Source organism: Nipponia nippon, unplaced genomic scaffold (genome assembly GCF_047370975.1).
Source record: "Nipponia nippon isolate SJK-2023a ecotype South Korea unplaced genomic scaffold, ASM4737097v1 scaffold_3, whole genome shotgun sequence".
Taxonomy (NCBI): Eukaryota; Metazoa; Chordata; class Aves; order Pelecaniformes; family Threskiornithidae; genus Nipponia; species Nipponia nippon.
This window is the reverse complement of record NW_028262347.1, coordinates 14,257,964-14,274,646: the sequence shown is the minus strand read 5'-3', so window position 1 is coordinate 14,274,646 and position 16,683 is coordinate 14,257,964. Positions and strand designations below refer to the sequence as shown.

The following is a 16,683-nucleotide window of genomic DNA, read 5'->3' as shown; positions in this document are numbered from 1 at the left end:
AATATAAGCTTTTTTTGAACAGTGGAAAATTAAAAGACAAATAACATGTGGAGGCAAGCCATCAGTGTAATGTGCCAAACATCTGAAAGGATGTCACAATTAGTTTTATCATTCTTGACAAACACTGAATAAAAAAAAAGACAGCCTCTTGTGCACCACAGGAGTACTTCCTCAACACTGATTTTCAAGTTTCTGCACTCACAGTGCTTTGACAATACTAGAATCATAGAATAGTGTTTCTTCAAAATCCCTTCTGCATATAGAGAGCATTCTGCCTTGCAGGGTGGATTCTACAAATACAATTGGTTCAGGGGGAGAAAGAAGGAATTTTAAAGCAGTACTGTATGTGTAGCAAATAAGCCAAAACTTCAATAAAAATTCTGTGTATTCCTATTCTTTGGAGTTAAGAAACTATAAAAAGATGAAATGAAATGAATTTTGACATTCTTACAAGCATTTCATCATTTCACTATGTTTATTTTCTAAATCTCTGGGGTCAAATCTTTAGCTGTGGTTTGCTCCATGTTTGTTTTGATGTACTTTCATTTCAGATCACAATATACTGGCATACAGTTAAGAAAAAAACCAAATCAGTCATTTACATATTAGACTGAAAACTCCTCATGGACAAGGAATTATATTTTATATACGATCATTGCATTGACTTCTGATCCTGTACATGCAAGAATAATAATATATTTACAAAATTATCTTACTGAGTCATGCAGGAAAAGTCTGTTTTGCAGAATTTACAGGATCTAAGACTCATAATAACCTTCAAAGCATCCTCCCTCACAATTGGTTTGAAGAAGGTGATTGAAGTGGGATTTTACTGATCCAGGGCAAAGAATGCAGTATTAAATTCCCTATGTGTCCTACCATTGATTCTCAGGTCAAGCTGTTTGCTCTTGAGGCAATCTATTAAACACTGAAATTCCAAGTGAGTTGAGAAAGCAATTGTTTTATTATATGTGCACAGAATTTCATATTTCTACACCTTATCTTCAAGAGTGCCTGAAGTTTCGTAGATAATCCATAGGGCTTTAGAAAATAAATTCAAGAGTAAGATTTTATTGTTCTAGAAATAAAGAAAAATAAGACAAATACAGAATAAAAAAATGTAGCAGCATTTAAATGTTGACTAATTTAGTTGAATCTTATCTGAATGTATGTTTCACACTGAAACTTTCTCAACCTGATGCCTGATATCCATTATCCAGCTTTAAGTTAAAAAAAACAGTTCAAGTGAAAAAAATGTGAAACTGTGCAGGGGTATTATTAGCTGCTTCGGTATAATTGTTTTTGGCTTGCATGGAGGAAAACACTAAATCGCTGCTATTTGTGGTATCAAATGTCTATGTTAAGCAAACAGTATTTTTCCAGACAAAGAGATTAGAAGTCCTTTAGACTGCAGTTAACATTATGCAATCATTACTGGATTCCAGAAACAGATATGCTACTTGTGTCCCTCAACATTGTTGAGTCTGATCTGATTACCTGCTGCCTACTATCTGTCCTTTTGAAAATTGGAATTTCACTTAATTTTAGGCATCTAACCTAAGGTAGTGCCTAGAAAATTACCTTAATTTATGTATATAACAATTAGAGAGGCAGAGACGTCTCCAGAGGTGATTCAGACTTTTTCAGGTCTGACCTGTCTTGGGATCTTTCTTGCTCTTTGTTTGCTACACAGAGATCCCAGGCTTCAGAATTGTCTAACATAGACACCTCAGTTACATTCCTAATTTCAGTGGAGTAAACAAAGGCTTTAGCATTCACAGTCTATTTTTTAAATCATCATCAATATTACTGGCACTTTCTTGACTCAGCATTTTTTCTACCTATTTCCCTGATTTTAAAGTCCTCTCAACTGTCATTCCCCTTCTACAATTATCAGAACAACCTGTAAGTCTCACAAATATTTATCTTGCTGCTCAGTTAAATGGCTAACATTTGCAAAGTCAGGAGCTTAAAACTAAGCTCCTAAGCTCCTGAGTCTGCATTTTGGTTTTTTCAGTGATATTTTTAAAATCTTGGCCAAAGCAACAAGCAATGTAACGTAACTAAGATCCATCATTTAATTGTATTTGCATCTGAATTTTAGGTACCTAGACATGAGGGATCTTGTATTCCTACTGTCTGTATCTAACTGTGATCACCAGCCTCGGTGGGTGCTCTTAACAGTTAACAATGTGTTCACGGTAAAAAAAAAAATCCCAAGAACAGTTGGCAGCAGGCCCATTAAGCCCCATACCTTCCTTTGATTAGCAGTCTTAGGAGTAAGCTGTAGTTGGTTACAGTAGATGCAGGCATTTGAACCTTACAAAATCTCTTCAGTCTGAACAATAAGGATAGCTGAATATGGCATGTTCTGCACTATCTCAGCTTTTGAGTGGCTGTTCCTCGGGAGCAGAGTTATTCCTTCTCATTATAGCAAATCTGTTCAGCAGTTACAAGGGGAAATCCTACTGTCATAACAGCTAAAGCATACTCAAACTGCTTAACAAAATGTGGCTGATGTTTCAGGAGAGTGAAAACCTCAGTTTTCTTTTGAAAAGGCATCATCTTCAGATTACAATGGACAGTGTTATTACCATGTATTACAACAAACTGCATGATGTAGCATACCCTCTCTTCTCTTGGGAATGGTCTGCTCTTTGTAGTATATGGACCAAGGACAGGACTCAATTACCACAAATTCACCTCTCAAACTGAAAATTCTAGGAGGTGATTTGTTTCATTTTTTAACATATTAAAGTACTTGGTTTGTGTTATAGAAATGTACTGTCTTCTGTTGTTGCGGTGCTTGAGAGCCAACAATGAGGAGGCCTGTTGCAGGGTTAGGTCAACTCTTGCTTGAATGCACTTGTCATGCCATGTTAAAGCAATTAGTGCTTCTTGACCAGCAGAGAATGGAGATTTCCCAACACATCCCTCAGGCAGCTGCTTGCGTGATGTTCAAAATTTAAGCTAATCCCTTTCATACAGACTGGAGGTTTTGGGCTGAGGAAACTGGAGATAGGATTGCATTGTCCTACAGTATACCCACTGTAGGAAAAACATTCACGCTACACTTATCCTGGGCTTAAAACACGTTGCGCTATTTGCATCCATCGTGCTAACAGTGCCAGTCAGTGTCATGAACCACACCATATTCTGTCTGTCTGGACATGAGACCCACACATACACTTTAAGCCTAAGAACACATTTGACAGACGTGTAGCCAGTTCCCTTCTAGTGCTGACACCTCCCTGCACAAGGGAAAAAGTGCAAAGAGTGCCGCAATCCCTTACGCAAGAGAAACAAGACATTTAACATCCAAATATTTAAAACAATTTATAAAGAATCTTTTTAAAAGGCCACTCGAGCCTGAAAATAAAGAGCAAGCCAACCTGGCCATAGGTTAAAAGATGGGGCATTATGCCAGAAAAGACAAGACAGTCTGTCTTGATTATAGCTTAAAGTCAACTACTCAGTTAATGCAAAAAAATCTCACATGCAAAAAGAATGCAAACGTTGTTTGCAAAAAGAAGAAGAGCCAGAAACCCAATGTGTTAACCCCCTCACTCAATGCTAGAGTGGCAGGAAAGGACGCTTGACCCTTGTTTCCATTGATAAGTAGTTGTGGGGAGCAGTCAGATGTGCTACAGAGGCTGGAGGCTTCCCGTCCAAGAACTGGAAGCATCTTCTGGTGCACTGCTACCATACTGACGTGTGATGGGTGATTAGCTGTTCCTTAGCTTCTGGCTTGCTTTTCTGTGACTATCTCCTGTCTGCTAGTGGTGGCCACTGTCAGACAACAGATATACACTAAGCAAAGCCTGTGTTTTATGCTGCTGCTCCCCTTAAGCAATGTAACTAAGTAAATCAGGCTTCTGCAGCAGCTGGAGAGGTGGGGCACAGCAAGAATCCCTCCCAGTATACTTTATCTTCAAAGTTTCCTCCTTTGGATCCTTGTCTCCACAGGCCTTATTTGGTACCCAGGAGGACATGCCAGACTGGGTTTTTTTTGTGGATGTTTTGCAGATGAATTCGTGGTGCGGATCATGGCTGTAGTCTGAGCTGCACAAGATTATTTTATTATACAACTTCAAAACCCTGGGGAATAGTGAGCTCTCTACATGCAAATATCAGGGGGGACTATTTCACACGGAGGAATGGTTCACATCCATGTTGTCTGTAGAACATGGAGCTAAAAGGAAACTGTCCTTTACTTTACACAGGATTTATACATCAAAGGAACTACTTTGTATGCCCAAGAGTGAACAGACATCTATTGAATCTGGGAGGTTGAAGAATTGCAATCACTCCCTGAAGTCACTCCCTGGAGTGATAAAGGAAATAAACTGAATTGACAGATCCATCTGTCCATTTGTACTTTCACTGAATATTGCTCTGTTAGAGTATGCAGAGTTGGCGATGTGGTCCTACATGAAGGAGTCTGTAAAGAAGCTCTACGTTATTGTGATTGCATAGGATCTTTCTTTGTATCCCATCTGAACTTAACACACATTTTACTATGGATCTGGAAAAAACAATGAAGATATTTTACTACATTCAAACCTTGCTTCAAACTAGATGTGAGCGTCTGCCATGTGTGAATACCTCATAGGTTGGGAAAACAAAGGTAGAAGGATGTGACAATGACATTCATTGCTACTGCCGTAAATGGTGTTGACTGTAGAAATTGTTGTGCCTTACTCTTGCTTGCTTAATAGTGACATTTTTAGAACAGATCCTGGATTTAGATTATGTTGTTAAAATTTCAGAATAATATGTATACCTCATGGGTCTATTTTTATTTTAATGGGATTAATGCATTTCTTGTTTTAGTGAGCATCTAGGTACCTATGATTTTAAAGTATTGAAAAGATCTCAAGCCTTTCCTATATTGTTTTTGTTAGGCTTGCTAAGACATAAATATTTTATTTCTTACTTAGATTTCAGTTGATGGCTTCAGAAATATTGCCAATGGCTGCAGTGGGATTCAAGATTTACTAATCAACAACATGCCATCTCTTACAGACAGATGTATTCAAGTAAGAAATTGAAAATAAATCTGTACTTTGAGAAAATTTCTGATGTTGGAAGTGGGTTATCCTCTCAACTGACTTTAAAGAAAGTTATGCAGATACAATTTAAGAGGAAAATTTATCCCCCAAAACATTTTAAAAACTATTATCTAATAATGTTTATAAATCTTGCTTACTTGCAGTTACTTTCAGAAAATTTCAGTTGTCTTGTCTTCTTTTGCTACATGGGTATGGCTGAATTATGGCCTTCCAGTTTATAAATGAGAGTTTTTAATTTTTTTCAGTGTTAAAACAAATACAATATATGGGAACAGCATTCTGCTACTGATTTTGCCCATCAAAAAAGAATTTTCAGGCTTCTGCAAAAGTGATTGTTAACTAGATCACTGTCTTGGGTGTCTGCCATACTTCATGTCTCCAGTTACTTACTTCTTTTCCTTGTGTTCCCAAACATAATAAATATATGGAGAATTTCAGTAGTTTATATACCGCTCACTGTCTAGAAGTTGCTGTTAAAATGCATTATAACTATTTTTTTGAAATTGTAACAGTCAGTATTATATGGAGAATATTTGCTGATCTTTTGTTACGTGACAGCATAGGTACACGAATATTTTATTTCACCTTTTTCCCTTCAAAGGCTCTGGTTGAAAAATGTCAACAGATAAAGTCTGTTGTCTTTCTTGACTCTCCACATCTTTCTGATACGACTTTTAAAGCCCTTGCTGAATGTAAACTTGTCAAGGTCAGCACTGAAGGTTAGTATAATAATTCACAAAATTATTAGGATGATGTATTTTTAAAATTCATCCAGATAATTTGAAATAAATCTTTCAGCTGATTTCAGTGGGTATTTGGATCAGGCCCTTAATGTATGTCAGATGTGTAACTTACATCTTTATATATTTCAACAGGGAATAACCAGATTACTGATTTGAGTTTCGAGTTGATGAGTAAATGCTGCCCATACATCAGGCACATTCATATGGCTGATTGCCAGAAGATTACTGATGCTAGTCTTCAGATGATTTCACCATTGAAGCATATTCTTGTACTGAATGTAGCAGACTGCATAAGGTACTATATCACATCCAGATTTCTGTAAACAGTTGCAAAGGAATTTCAATAAAGTTAATTATAATAAGTCCTGTTAACACATCTTTCAGTTTTAAAAATAAATTCTTAGAATGTTAATACATGTATCTTACTATTTCAAAAAATATTTTATACAAGTAGTTTTTTGTTCCTGTATCATATTTTCAAAAATCCATTCATTATTACTCCAGTTCAAGCAAAAAAATTAACTGTAGATGTAATATTACTTAATAGCCATGGCATATTTTAGTGTGGAATGTGGCTATGAAGAAGATCAAAATGATAACCAAAGACAATTCCATTGCCACAACTCTTAAAATTTGGATATTGTTTAATTTTGTGAATATTAAAACAATACTTTATAACTATCTAGTACTAAGATAGATACAAACAAAATAATTTTTTACAGTTGCCAAGACAGCATTGTAATTTATGTTGTAAAGGAAGGATATATTTTATGTGAAGACAGTTTTCCACTTCGGGTGTGTCATGTATCAGCAGAAAGAAAGACAAATGAAAGGGCTTCCAAAGCTGCACGCTTGTTCCCCGTTTTGTGGCACGGTGATGGAGTGAAGGGTGGGAGGGAAAGGGGAAGGCAAAACCTCCAAACATTTCAAAATCAACAGACCTATAAAATAATACAAAGAATTGCTGCTTATCTTAAAATTTCTGACGCCATGTGAAGTTTTAGGAATTCTGCTTTGATGTGTAACTAAAGTACTTTTTGTGCCTGTTGGTGCTGTATAAAAATCTGATAACATTGCATGTAGATGCGCTGAGAAGTGGAGTAATACCATGACATCATGTGGGTAGTTCAGCTGGGCAGATGGGAAAGCTGCCTCCATTTTCTGGTTTAACGTTTAGAAGGCTGGATTTTCCAGTCTGTTAGCCAAATCTTGGGCTGTGAGCGTGTTTGCACATGTGTCTACTGTCTCTGCTGCTAAACAATTGCTGAATTACCTTAACAAAACTTTTTAAGCAGTTGTAAATCTATTGTAAAACTCTGTACTTATTTTATTGCTTTTGCAGACACTTGTAAAAGTTTCAGCATTAACAAAGTTGTAACACATCTAAACTTGTGTGGTGGGTTGACCCTGGCTGGACGCCAGGTGCCCACCAAAGCCACTCTATTCTTCCCCTCCTCAGCTGGACAGGGGAGAGAAAATACAATGAAAGGCTCGTGGGTCGAGATTTAGGAGAGGGAGAGATCACTCACCAATTACCATCATGGGCAAAACAGACCTGACTTCGGGAAATTAATTTAATTTATTACCAATCAAATCAGAGTAGGGTAATATGAAATAAAAACTAAATCGTAAAACACCTTCCCCCCACCCCTCCCTTCTTCCTGGGCTTAACTTCACTCCCAATTTTCTCTACCTCATCCCCCAAGTGGCACAGGGGGATGAGGAATGGGGGTTGCGGTCAGTTCATCACACGTTGTCTCTGCCACTCCGTCCTCCACAGGGGGAGGACTCCTCACACTCCTCCCCTGTTCCAGCCTGGGGTCCCTGCCACGGGAGACAGTCCTCCATGAATTTCTGCAATGTGAGTCCTTCCCACAGGCAACAGTTCTTCACGAACTGCTCCAGCGTGGGTCCCTTCCACGGGGTGCAGTCCTTCAGGAACAGACTGCTCCAGCGTGGGTCCCCCAAGGGGTCACAAGTCCTGCCAGCAAACCTGCTCCAGCCTGGGCTCCTCTCTTCACGGGTCCACAGGTCCTGCCAGGAGCCTGCTCCAGTGTGGGCTTCCCATGGGGTCACAGACTCCTTCGGGCATCCACCTGCTCTGGCGTGGGGTCCTCCCTGGGCTGCAGGTGGATATCTGCCCCAGCCTTAACCTCCATGGGCTGCAGGGGCACAGCCTGCCTCACCATGGTCTTCACCACGGGCTGCAGGGGCATCTCTGCTCCGGCACCTGGAGCACCTCCTCCCCCTCCTTCTTCCCTGACCGTGGTGTCTGCAGGGTTGTTCCTCTCACATATTCTCACTCCTCTCTCCGGCTGCAGTTGCTGTTGCGCAGTAACTTTTTCCCCTTCTTAAACATGTTATCCCAGGGGTGCTACCACCATCGCTGATGGGCTCAGCCTTGGCCAGCGGTGGGTCTGTCTTGGAGCCGGCTGGCATTGGCTCTGTCAGACATGGGGGAAGCTTCTAGCAGCTTCTTACAGAAGCCACCCTGGTAGCCCCCCGCTACCAAAACCTTGCCACGCACACCCAATACAACTTGGTAAAGAGTTTCTCTCAAGAGATATGAAACTGCAAAAGGGGAATTGTTAGCATTTATGTTTCTCTTATTTGGACAGTGTATTGCTATAAAAGTTCACATTGTGAATTAGAAACGTAGGGATTTCTCATAGAATCAAGGGAAGCACCATACTAGTGGTAGAATCTTAAGAACAGGTTTTGAAATGCTTAGCTATCTCAGTGCTCTTAGTTTCCTTTTTTCATTGACATTTTTTCTTAGTCTAAGAGTCTAAGTTTTTCTAACTTAAGTCATATGGAAAATTTTTAGAGAAATTAAAGGGACAGAAAAAGCAAATCTAACCATTCAGAATTCTTAAATTACAGGAAATATTTGACTACTTGTGAAAAATGAAGAAAGAAAATTAACTGATCATGATTATTAGAGTTAAGAAATAATAGAGACGTGAGTAAAAAGCTGGCTAAAAATGGACGCAGGCAATGTGGTGGCTCATACCCTTGGCACATTTTTCCTGTTAAATATGTTATCTTCACGTATGATAAAGCAGTGTGTGGCCTGTGTTCTTATACAGTTAATCAGCTGAGTAGAGAACCTTAGTCTGTGTATTCACAGCACAATTGTTTAACAAGTTATAATGTGGCTATTTCAGCCCTCAAGCCCAGTGTGGTTACAGATCTTTTTTTTTTTTTTTTTTTTTTTTTAATTCAGTTGACTGTATTGCCAGGCTCTGCATTCCTTACAGACTTTATGCAAGTTAATTATTCTGAAGGTATATTTCTTAAATTTATCTATCCTGAATGAAAAACTACTGCACTGTGAAATAACACCAACACTACCACAGTGGTTGAATTATTGCAGAGTGATTACTTTAACACTTAATGAATTATAGCTTAATCTGTAGCTTGTGGTCACACAATGAGGCTCTGTTCAGGTTATCGTTTTATTAGTAGTGCTATTCTTACCCATATGTTTCTGGGACTTTGGGATTTGCAGTGATTCTTTGTGCTGCAACAAACTGTACAAGCCAAAATATGATTCTGTCCTGCAGAATTCTGGGATTAATTTTTTATTCGTCAGGGACCACAGAAGAAATACTGGGAATGCATTGAAAAGCTAAGTGTACGGTAATGTTAAACATACCAGAGATATGAACTGTATTGAAACACCCAAGTTGTAGTCAGCTCTCCAACCCTCTCAACTTGGCTAAAAGATTTTCCATCATCTACTTAAATTTTATAACCTTTGTGTATATTATAAGTTAGCCATGTGTGAGATATGCAATTGATTAAGTGAAACACTCTGATGAAGAACTCGGGTTAACTCTTTATGCAAGTCTACAGAACAGCTGTATAGTATACATACATATACTACCTATGACTTTTGCTTCTGTGCTAGATCATTTTTGCTTTAAATTATTTTGTTTCCTTAAATTAACAAAGATATTAATACAAGTATTACTCTGAAATGTTTAAACAGGTTCTGATACTTTCTAGACGTGTTTTCCAAGCTCTTTCTTTCGGAGTGCTATCATATCTGAGTGTTGGAACTAATGGAAGTTCTCATAATCTCCAACAGACTTTTTTTCAGAAAGTTCTGGTTTTCAGCAGTTCCAAAGAGCAGCATCTTTCTAATTGAGCCATTAATTATTCTGACATCTTTTTGGCTTTAAAAGACTATTTAAAAAAAAAACAAACAAAAAAACCCATTATTAATTTCTGCTTATCTACAATGTAGGCTGCTGAATGCAAATTGTATATTGACTTGTATGGAGTAGGAAAAATACATATTATAAATATTGCCTACATTTCTCTTTTAGAATCAGTGATGGAGGTGTAAGGCCATTTGTACAAGGTTCTTCAGGAGCTAAGCTAAGAGAGCTGAATTTGACTAATTGTATTCATGTCACTGATGCTTCTGTCACAGAAATAGCACAAAGGTACCATAGTCCAGTACAATATTTTTCTGTGTGGCTAGACTTAGAGTGTATTTCTGATGTTAAAGTTCTTAATATGTTAATAGATAGGTAAAATTATACAGCCAATTGTATATAGAAAATTGTACTAGATAAATGACTAATCCCTTTTGGCATTGTGACTCTCTTAAAAAATGATCCATTATATAAAGGGGATATGAATATAAATATGGAAACCTAAGAAGTCTTATTTTTAGGGGAAAAAATGTGCTTATATGATGGTTGTCAGTGACAAAACTGCATTAAAAGATTAATATGAATAAGTCACATTTTTTGTAAACTCAATAACTACTCATGTCTGCACAAAAAGCACTCTGTTGCTAAACCTCTTCAATTCCAGTTCCTCAGAAGGAGTATTGGTACTGGCAATCAGAAGATAAATTTAAATCTCCAGAGAAGATTGGAGTCAGTCTTTCCACTCCTTACTAGATGTCTCAGCAGGCCCCTGTTTATGCTTTCATACAGTAATTGTGAATAATTGTATCATGCTTGGTGGTAAGCTAGGGAATGCCTTCCCTGTCTTAATGATGGAGTGTTACCCCTAAGGCTGTGAGCATAGACGCACTGCTTGAGGAGTCAGATTTCTTAGGTCTTCTGTTTTGGCTATGGGAAGATACAGTTTGTGGTGCTTACTTACGCAGTAAAATTCAGTTTTCCATGTATGGTCAGTGAGTGCTGATTTGCAGAACCTGGCAATGTCTTCATTTGCTGTGTACCATTACTTGCCTAGCTGTAGTTGGGTGTGGGTACAGCCACGGGGTCCTGAATTCTGTCGTTGCAGTGAGCTTTGAAGTTCCTGTGCAAGACATGAGAGATTTGGAGATGAGGAAAAGTCAAGCATCAAACTAATGTAAAAAATATTTTTGTGTAATACAGCTCCTTGATTTCCATGTTTTTATTTCATTTGATTGCTGTTCATGATTTGAAACATTTGTATGCTTATGCATTATGAGTGGAATCCTTGGAAGTGCCTATAAGTAAGCTAGGTATCAAAAGTCTAGAGTGCTTATTTCCTTAGGTCCCCTGAAAAAAAGCTTAGCAAGGGTTATTACAAAAATGTACTTGCTATACTACATTTCTGTAACAAAAGTGGAAAGCTGACAGTTCTGTTTTTTTATTTAATTTAGGTGTCATGAATTGACCTACCTAACTCTGCGTCACTGTGAAAATGTGACCGATGCTGGAATTGAAGCCTTGGGAAATATGTCGTCACTGATATCCATTGATATCTCTGGAACCAGCATCTCAGATATGGTATACATGAGATTAAAGAATGCAGGATGTGTTTACTATTTATCTAGGCTTTCTGAACAAAATGCAATAAAAGTCCATTCATTTAAAAACCTGAATGGATATGAAGCAGTGGAGTTGCAGTGTTGTTAACACGTATTTTAGAAACGTGTATAGTACAGTATTAGCCCATGTATAGGCAGTAACAAATAAAAGGTAATTTTTAAGTTGGGCAATTCTTACATTTGAAAGAGAGAAACAGAAACCATCAGAAAGAGGAAGTTTGGCTGCTGTGAAGCTGATCTGAAAAGAATGTTTGCTAAGCAGATTTTTTTTCCTCCAAGATGATTATGCCTGAGGAGAACTGAAAAATTGGTATTTTTAACATTTAAATTTGTAAAAATTGTGTTTTCCGTGAACTGGAATTTATGGTGAGAAATCCTGAATGCTAGCTCTAGCAGAGGCACTGCTCTACACTGTAGTCTAGAAAATAATTACTAGTGAAAGAACTACTAACAAGGTATCTTCAGTGTGTCAAGTTGCTAAAACTCTGGAAAGCAAAATAGTGAGTGTGGGAGCCAGGTTAAACATCGCAGGCCTCCACATTAGATGTTCTTGGGAGGTCCTGCCTTGTGCACAGGGTTCAGAGGCAGTTCTGCTGTGTCTTTTACTTTTGGGGCAAACTCCTTCCACTGAACACAGAAATCTAGGAGAAACCTCGTGAAGAAAACTTGCCATAGACACTATTCACGCAGTCACTGTTCAAACAGAATTCTGACCAAGTACTTTATTATTTGGCTCTAACAGAATTTGTGCAAAGGCAATTAAAATGTGAAAAAGTAATTGAAATGCCTGTATCTTTTATGGGGGCCTGAAAATTAAAACCAAAATTAAGCTAAATAAAGAGGGTTGGGAAATCCAAGACGACTTCATTTAATGTGATCATTTAAAATATCATAAAATTATATCTGAATGAAATTTATGCTGCCTTGAATTACAGTCCCACAATGTTTCAACATAAATGTTTTCTTTCTCCTTGCCTGCCACAGCTAGTCTTTTAAAATGCTGTGTTGCTTCTTACTCCAGTTTTCACATAGCACAACCCATGACCTCGGCAATAAGCCAGGCTCTTTCGCTTACACTGCATTTCTAAAGCTTTCAGTTTTCTCTCTCCCACAAGACAGATAAATTAACATGGAAACTGACCACTTACCATTTTTGCAATTTCTGATCCGATTGCTAGTACTAGCTACAAAACTGTTATGGGTTTTGCTGTTTGCTCTGTTTAAGTATATAGCATTCACACATGTATAATAAATACATTTTCTAATCTTAAAACATTATTTCATAAAAGGAAATCTAGCAGTCTGCTTTGTAACAAGCTACTATTTGTATGCTTTGACTTTATAGTAGGCATTTTATTAGCATCTAGAGGAAGTTGTATTAAGATCTCTTTCAATTTAGACTTTGTAAGTATGGCTTTAAAAATGTAGCAGAGAGCACAATGTTTTATGTGCAGTAATCGACACCATTACGCTGTGCTGATGAAAAATTGTAAGGGTCATATGCTTTCCTGCAGTCTGTGCAGTAGATCTCTGTTGCTTTTGCTGTCTTGCTATTTAGTGTGAAAAATGTAGAATGTCCAACATAGATTTGCACTACACAAGAGAATTTTCCTTTCTGGCTTTTCAAATGACAGCAGAATCATTCTGCTCATCAAAGCAGAGTGGAATTTACTGCAATAGGGATGACATATACTTAAGGGAAGGATAGGGGAGAAAAGATACAGTAGAGTCAGATTTTCTTACAGATCTGTGTCTCAGGTATGACTGACTTAATCAAAATGGAAGTTTTTTTCCACTGTTGGTGCCTTCCTCTTCTGTAGTTACTCTGATGCCCAATAAGTGAATGTTCCTGTTGTGATCTGTCTTTCATTCAGGGAATTTGTTGCATTCGGAAGAAATATATTGACTCTTAGAATTGTCCCTGACAAGAGATCTTGTTAATAAAAAAAAAATTAAAAAAAAATTACAGTACCCTGTAGACTCACAGTAATTAAAAAATGTAGTGCTGATAAGAAATACATTAAAAGTCTCTTGCATGTTTGGAGGAGTTTATTATCCTTGTCCTGAGTCTACTCCTCAACAGAAAGACTGGAAATTTAATAAAGATAATGCATATATTCAGATTTTGGTATTGTGTAGAAAGTCATGCATTTTACATAGAGAGAAAATGCCTAGGCAAACTTCTACACACAAGCTAGAATAGGTCAAGTAATTCATTACGTGTTTAAGCTGCATGTGTGCTTAAGTGTCTTGCTAAATAAGTCAAAGACCATCCATTAACAAAACCAAATACCATCCAACGAAGAGGATGTCAACTTTATGCATGTGAGAAACTGGTGGCATACTGAAGAAGTTACTGTACTTTTCTCATTAGGGCTTTGACTGTATTGCTCTTACCCTCATAAAATACATAACATTAAATAAAAAATCCCACAATTACATTTTAAATATTAATTTATTCACTCAGTTATTTTAGCATCCATCCTTTGACATTTGTTTATTCAAAATTGATTTTTTTAAAACAAATAGCACACATTTTTAAGTCTCAATAACTTTTTTTAATAGTGGAAGGACATTTGTTCTGTTTTTGTCATTCCTGAAGTACTAGAAATTGGTTTCTTAGAGCTATAAATGACTTAAAGGACACTTAGAAATGAAAAGATTTGCAACTTAGTGACAGCATTTCTTTTAAAAAAAAGCAAATGCAATGACAGAGCAAAGATGTTGAATTATTTGAAAAAACTACCTTTAAATTCTTTGAGAACACTCCCTTTTTTTTTTTAGCTAGCCTCCCATCCCTCATTGTTTTCCCTCATGTTTTGCTCTTCTAAACTCCCTGGAATAGAGACCATAGTGTTTTAAATTGTGAGTATGGTGAACATGTTCATGAATGCATAGATAATATCACAAGTCATTTTAGATATCATTATGAAGGTATTTACAATATATGCAAGGCATTTAAGCTTCTGTTACAGAGTTGGAAACATTAGCATTTAGGACCAAAACCTATTTGTCTTTCTTGTAAAAGGAGACTCAGTGGAAATGCTTCCATGAGTTGGAGAAGCAGTTTTAGTTATTTTATTATTTATTTAGTAGTTTAAATTCTTTATTCTCATACTCTCCATATTTTTGTTCAAATGTCTTGAGCTTTTTCTGATGCCTATATGATACAGCTTTGGCAGCTTGGCTCTCCAAGGCTGAGAGTCTGAAAGCATGCAGCTGCCTAGCTTCCCTCATTCTGACACAAGCTGCTCATGCATATGGCCCGGACCACCCATCTTCTTGGGACACAAAAAAAAAATTAAGTATAAAAATGTCAGGACATTTGAAGAAAGTGTCTTAAGTCAAGCAGGATTTAGACAGAAAAAGTATAGCAAAGAATAATAAACTTAGTTGACTTCTGAGTTATATAGAGCATTCAACAAAAATAGTAGATGCCCTGACATAGACTCAGGGAAGCTTAATGGCAGTGATGAATTATATGCAGTGTAATAATGAGGGAGAAAAAAATAGCCTAAAACATAAAAAATAGGTAAAATCCTCTAAAAATGGGAAGAACCCTGATGCACTTCCGAAATCAAAGATAAAAAGGAAATATGAAGTACACAGAGAAATATTCTTTGCTTCTGCATTTTCTTCTGCAATGACTGGCATGCATGAAATTCTTTCTCATAGTAATTTAAGGCCCCATTCTCTCTTCTGGCTGAAATGCCTCCTCAAGAATTCTCTGTGGCATCAAGTCAGCTAATCAGTCGCAGATTTTTTGCGTGCTATGTGTAGTTACTCTTTAAAGTTGAGGATAATTTGTAATCATTGGGGACGCTGGAGTAGTGGTTATATGGATGTATAAACAGTTAGCTCAACTTTCTTTTCTTACATGTTTGTGCTTAATGATCTTCAGGTCCTGGCTGATCCTGAAGGCCAAGCTGCAATGTAAATATTTACTAATATTTTAATAATAAGTTTCTAAAAAGGGGAAAAAAAAAAACCCAAAAGTGGCATTTTGGCTTTCCACAGTTATCTAGAGTAATTTCTTTGCACTCTTAGTGGGATTCTGAATCTACGGTGACTTGAATCCATAGCCCGGCTCCACATTTTGTTCTGGTAGAAAATTAGGGCAGTAGGACTGAGAAAGAGCCTTGTCAAAGTTAAGAAAAAAATATTATCAGGTCTGATAGATATAACCAGCAACAGACTGCAAATGAATTCCTTGCATTTGATTTCCAAAGGAAAGGATGTAACAAATCACACGCATTCCCAAGGCAGAGAAAAGGACATGTTAAAACATATTACAGTGGGCTCCAAATTCAGATGTTAGCACTCCAGTTTGCTTGGGAGAATAGAGAAAGAGAGAATTTGACCTGGAGACCTAGCAACTTAATTCTGCATAGAAATAGGAAACACTAACACAGACAGTCATTACAATCGATGCCAGATGTGGTAACACCTTGAGTCCCAATGCAAATCAGTAGGAATTAAAGGTGCTTAGCAATGCTGAAAATTGGGCTCGATATTTTTACAGGACATTTTGTTGCAATGGAAGCCCTGTTGTGTGGACTTAGTGTCAAGAAATGTTGGCAACCACATTACAGAAGTTATGATCTGGTCTAACTGCAAATGGTGTTAGGTTCATAAGTTAAATTTTATGGCAAGCATTATACACAGTCATACAGGGTGATTTCTGCACTGCAATAGAAAAATGTCTCTACAGTTCCTGTAAGCAGATCTGACCCACCTTTATATTAGCGTAGGTATTGGAAACAGTATAGCTACATTTGCTTGAGAACTTACCAGTTTTCCGGAAGGTTTTTGCTATCTGAAACTGAACTTTGTTCCACCACATATGTATTGTTAGCATTATGATACTGATTATGATATGATTAGCAAAATGATACTGCATGATAGGAGTTAAATTCTTCTCATCTAGTAAGTGTTTGATCCATGAAACTGATGCCTGACTGTGGCCAACCTGTGCAGAAATCTGAGCATTTTAGAAGATAAACTGAGTCATTTAATATTAAATGGCTCAGAAATGGAAGGTGGGAGATACCTCTTAAGAGCCATTTTCCAAGATTGGAGTCAC

General features: G+C 37.3%; 1 protein-coding gene across 5 annotated transcripts in view; it reads left to right on the top strand.

Annotated features, from left to right (window-relative positions):
* FBXL13 (F-box and leucine rich repeat protein 13) overlaps positions 1 to 16,683 on the top strand; it is a 93,764-nt gene that overhangs the window by 56,901 nt on the left and 20,180 nt on the right. For 4 of the 5 annotated variants that reach the window (XM_087767569.1, XM_087767568.1, XM_087767567.1 and 1 more), the window contains exons 13-17: positions 4,941 to 5,039; positions 5,674 to 5,791; positions 5,948 to 6,110; positions 10,150 to 10,269; positions 11,433 to 11,559. In XM_087767569.1, the coding sequence (XP_087623695.1) occupies positions 4,941 to 5,039; positions 5,674 to 5,791; positions 5,948 to 6,110; positions 10,150 to 10,269; positions 11,433 to 11,559 (627 nt within the window). The remainder of the gene's footprint in view (positions 1 to 4,940; positions 5,040 to 5,673; positions 5,792 to 5,947; positions 6,111 to 10,149; positions 10,270 to 11,432; positions 11,560 to 16,683) is intronic. The other variant, XM_087767570.1, reaches the window with a different exon arrangement.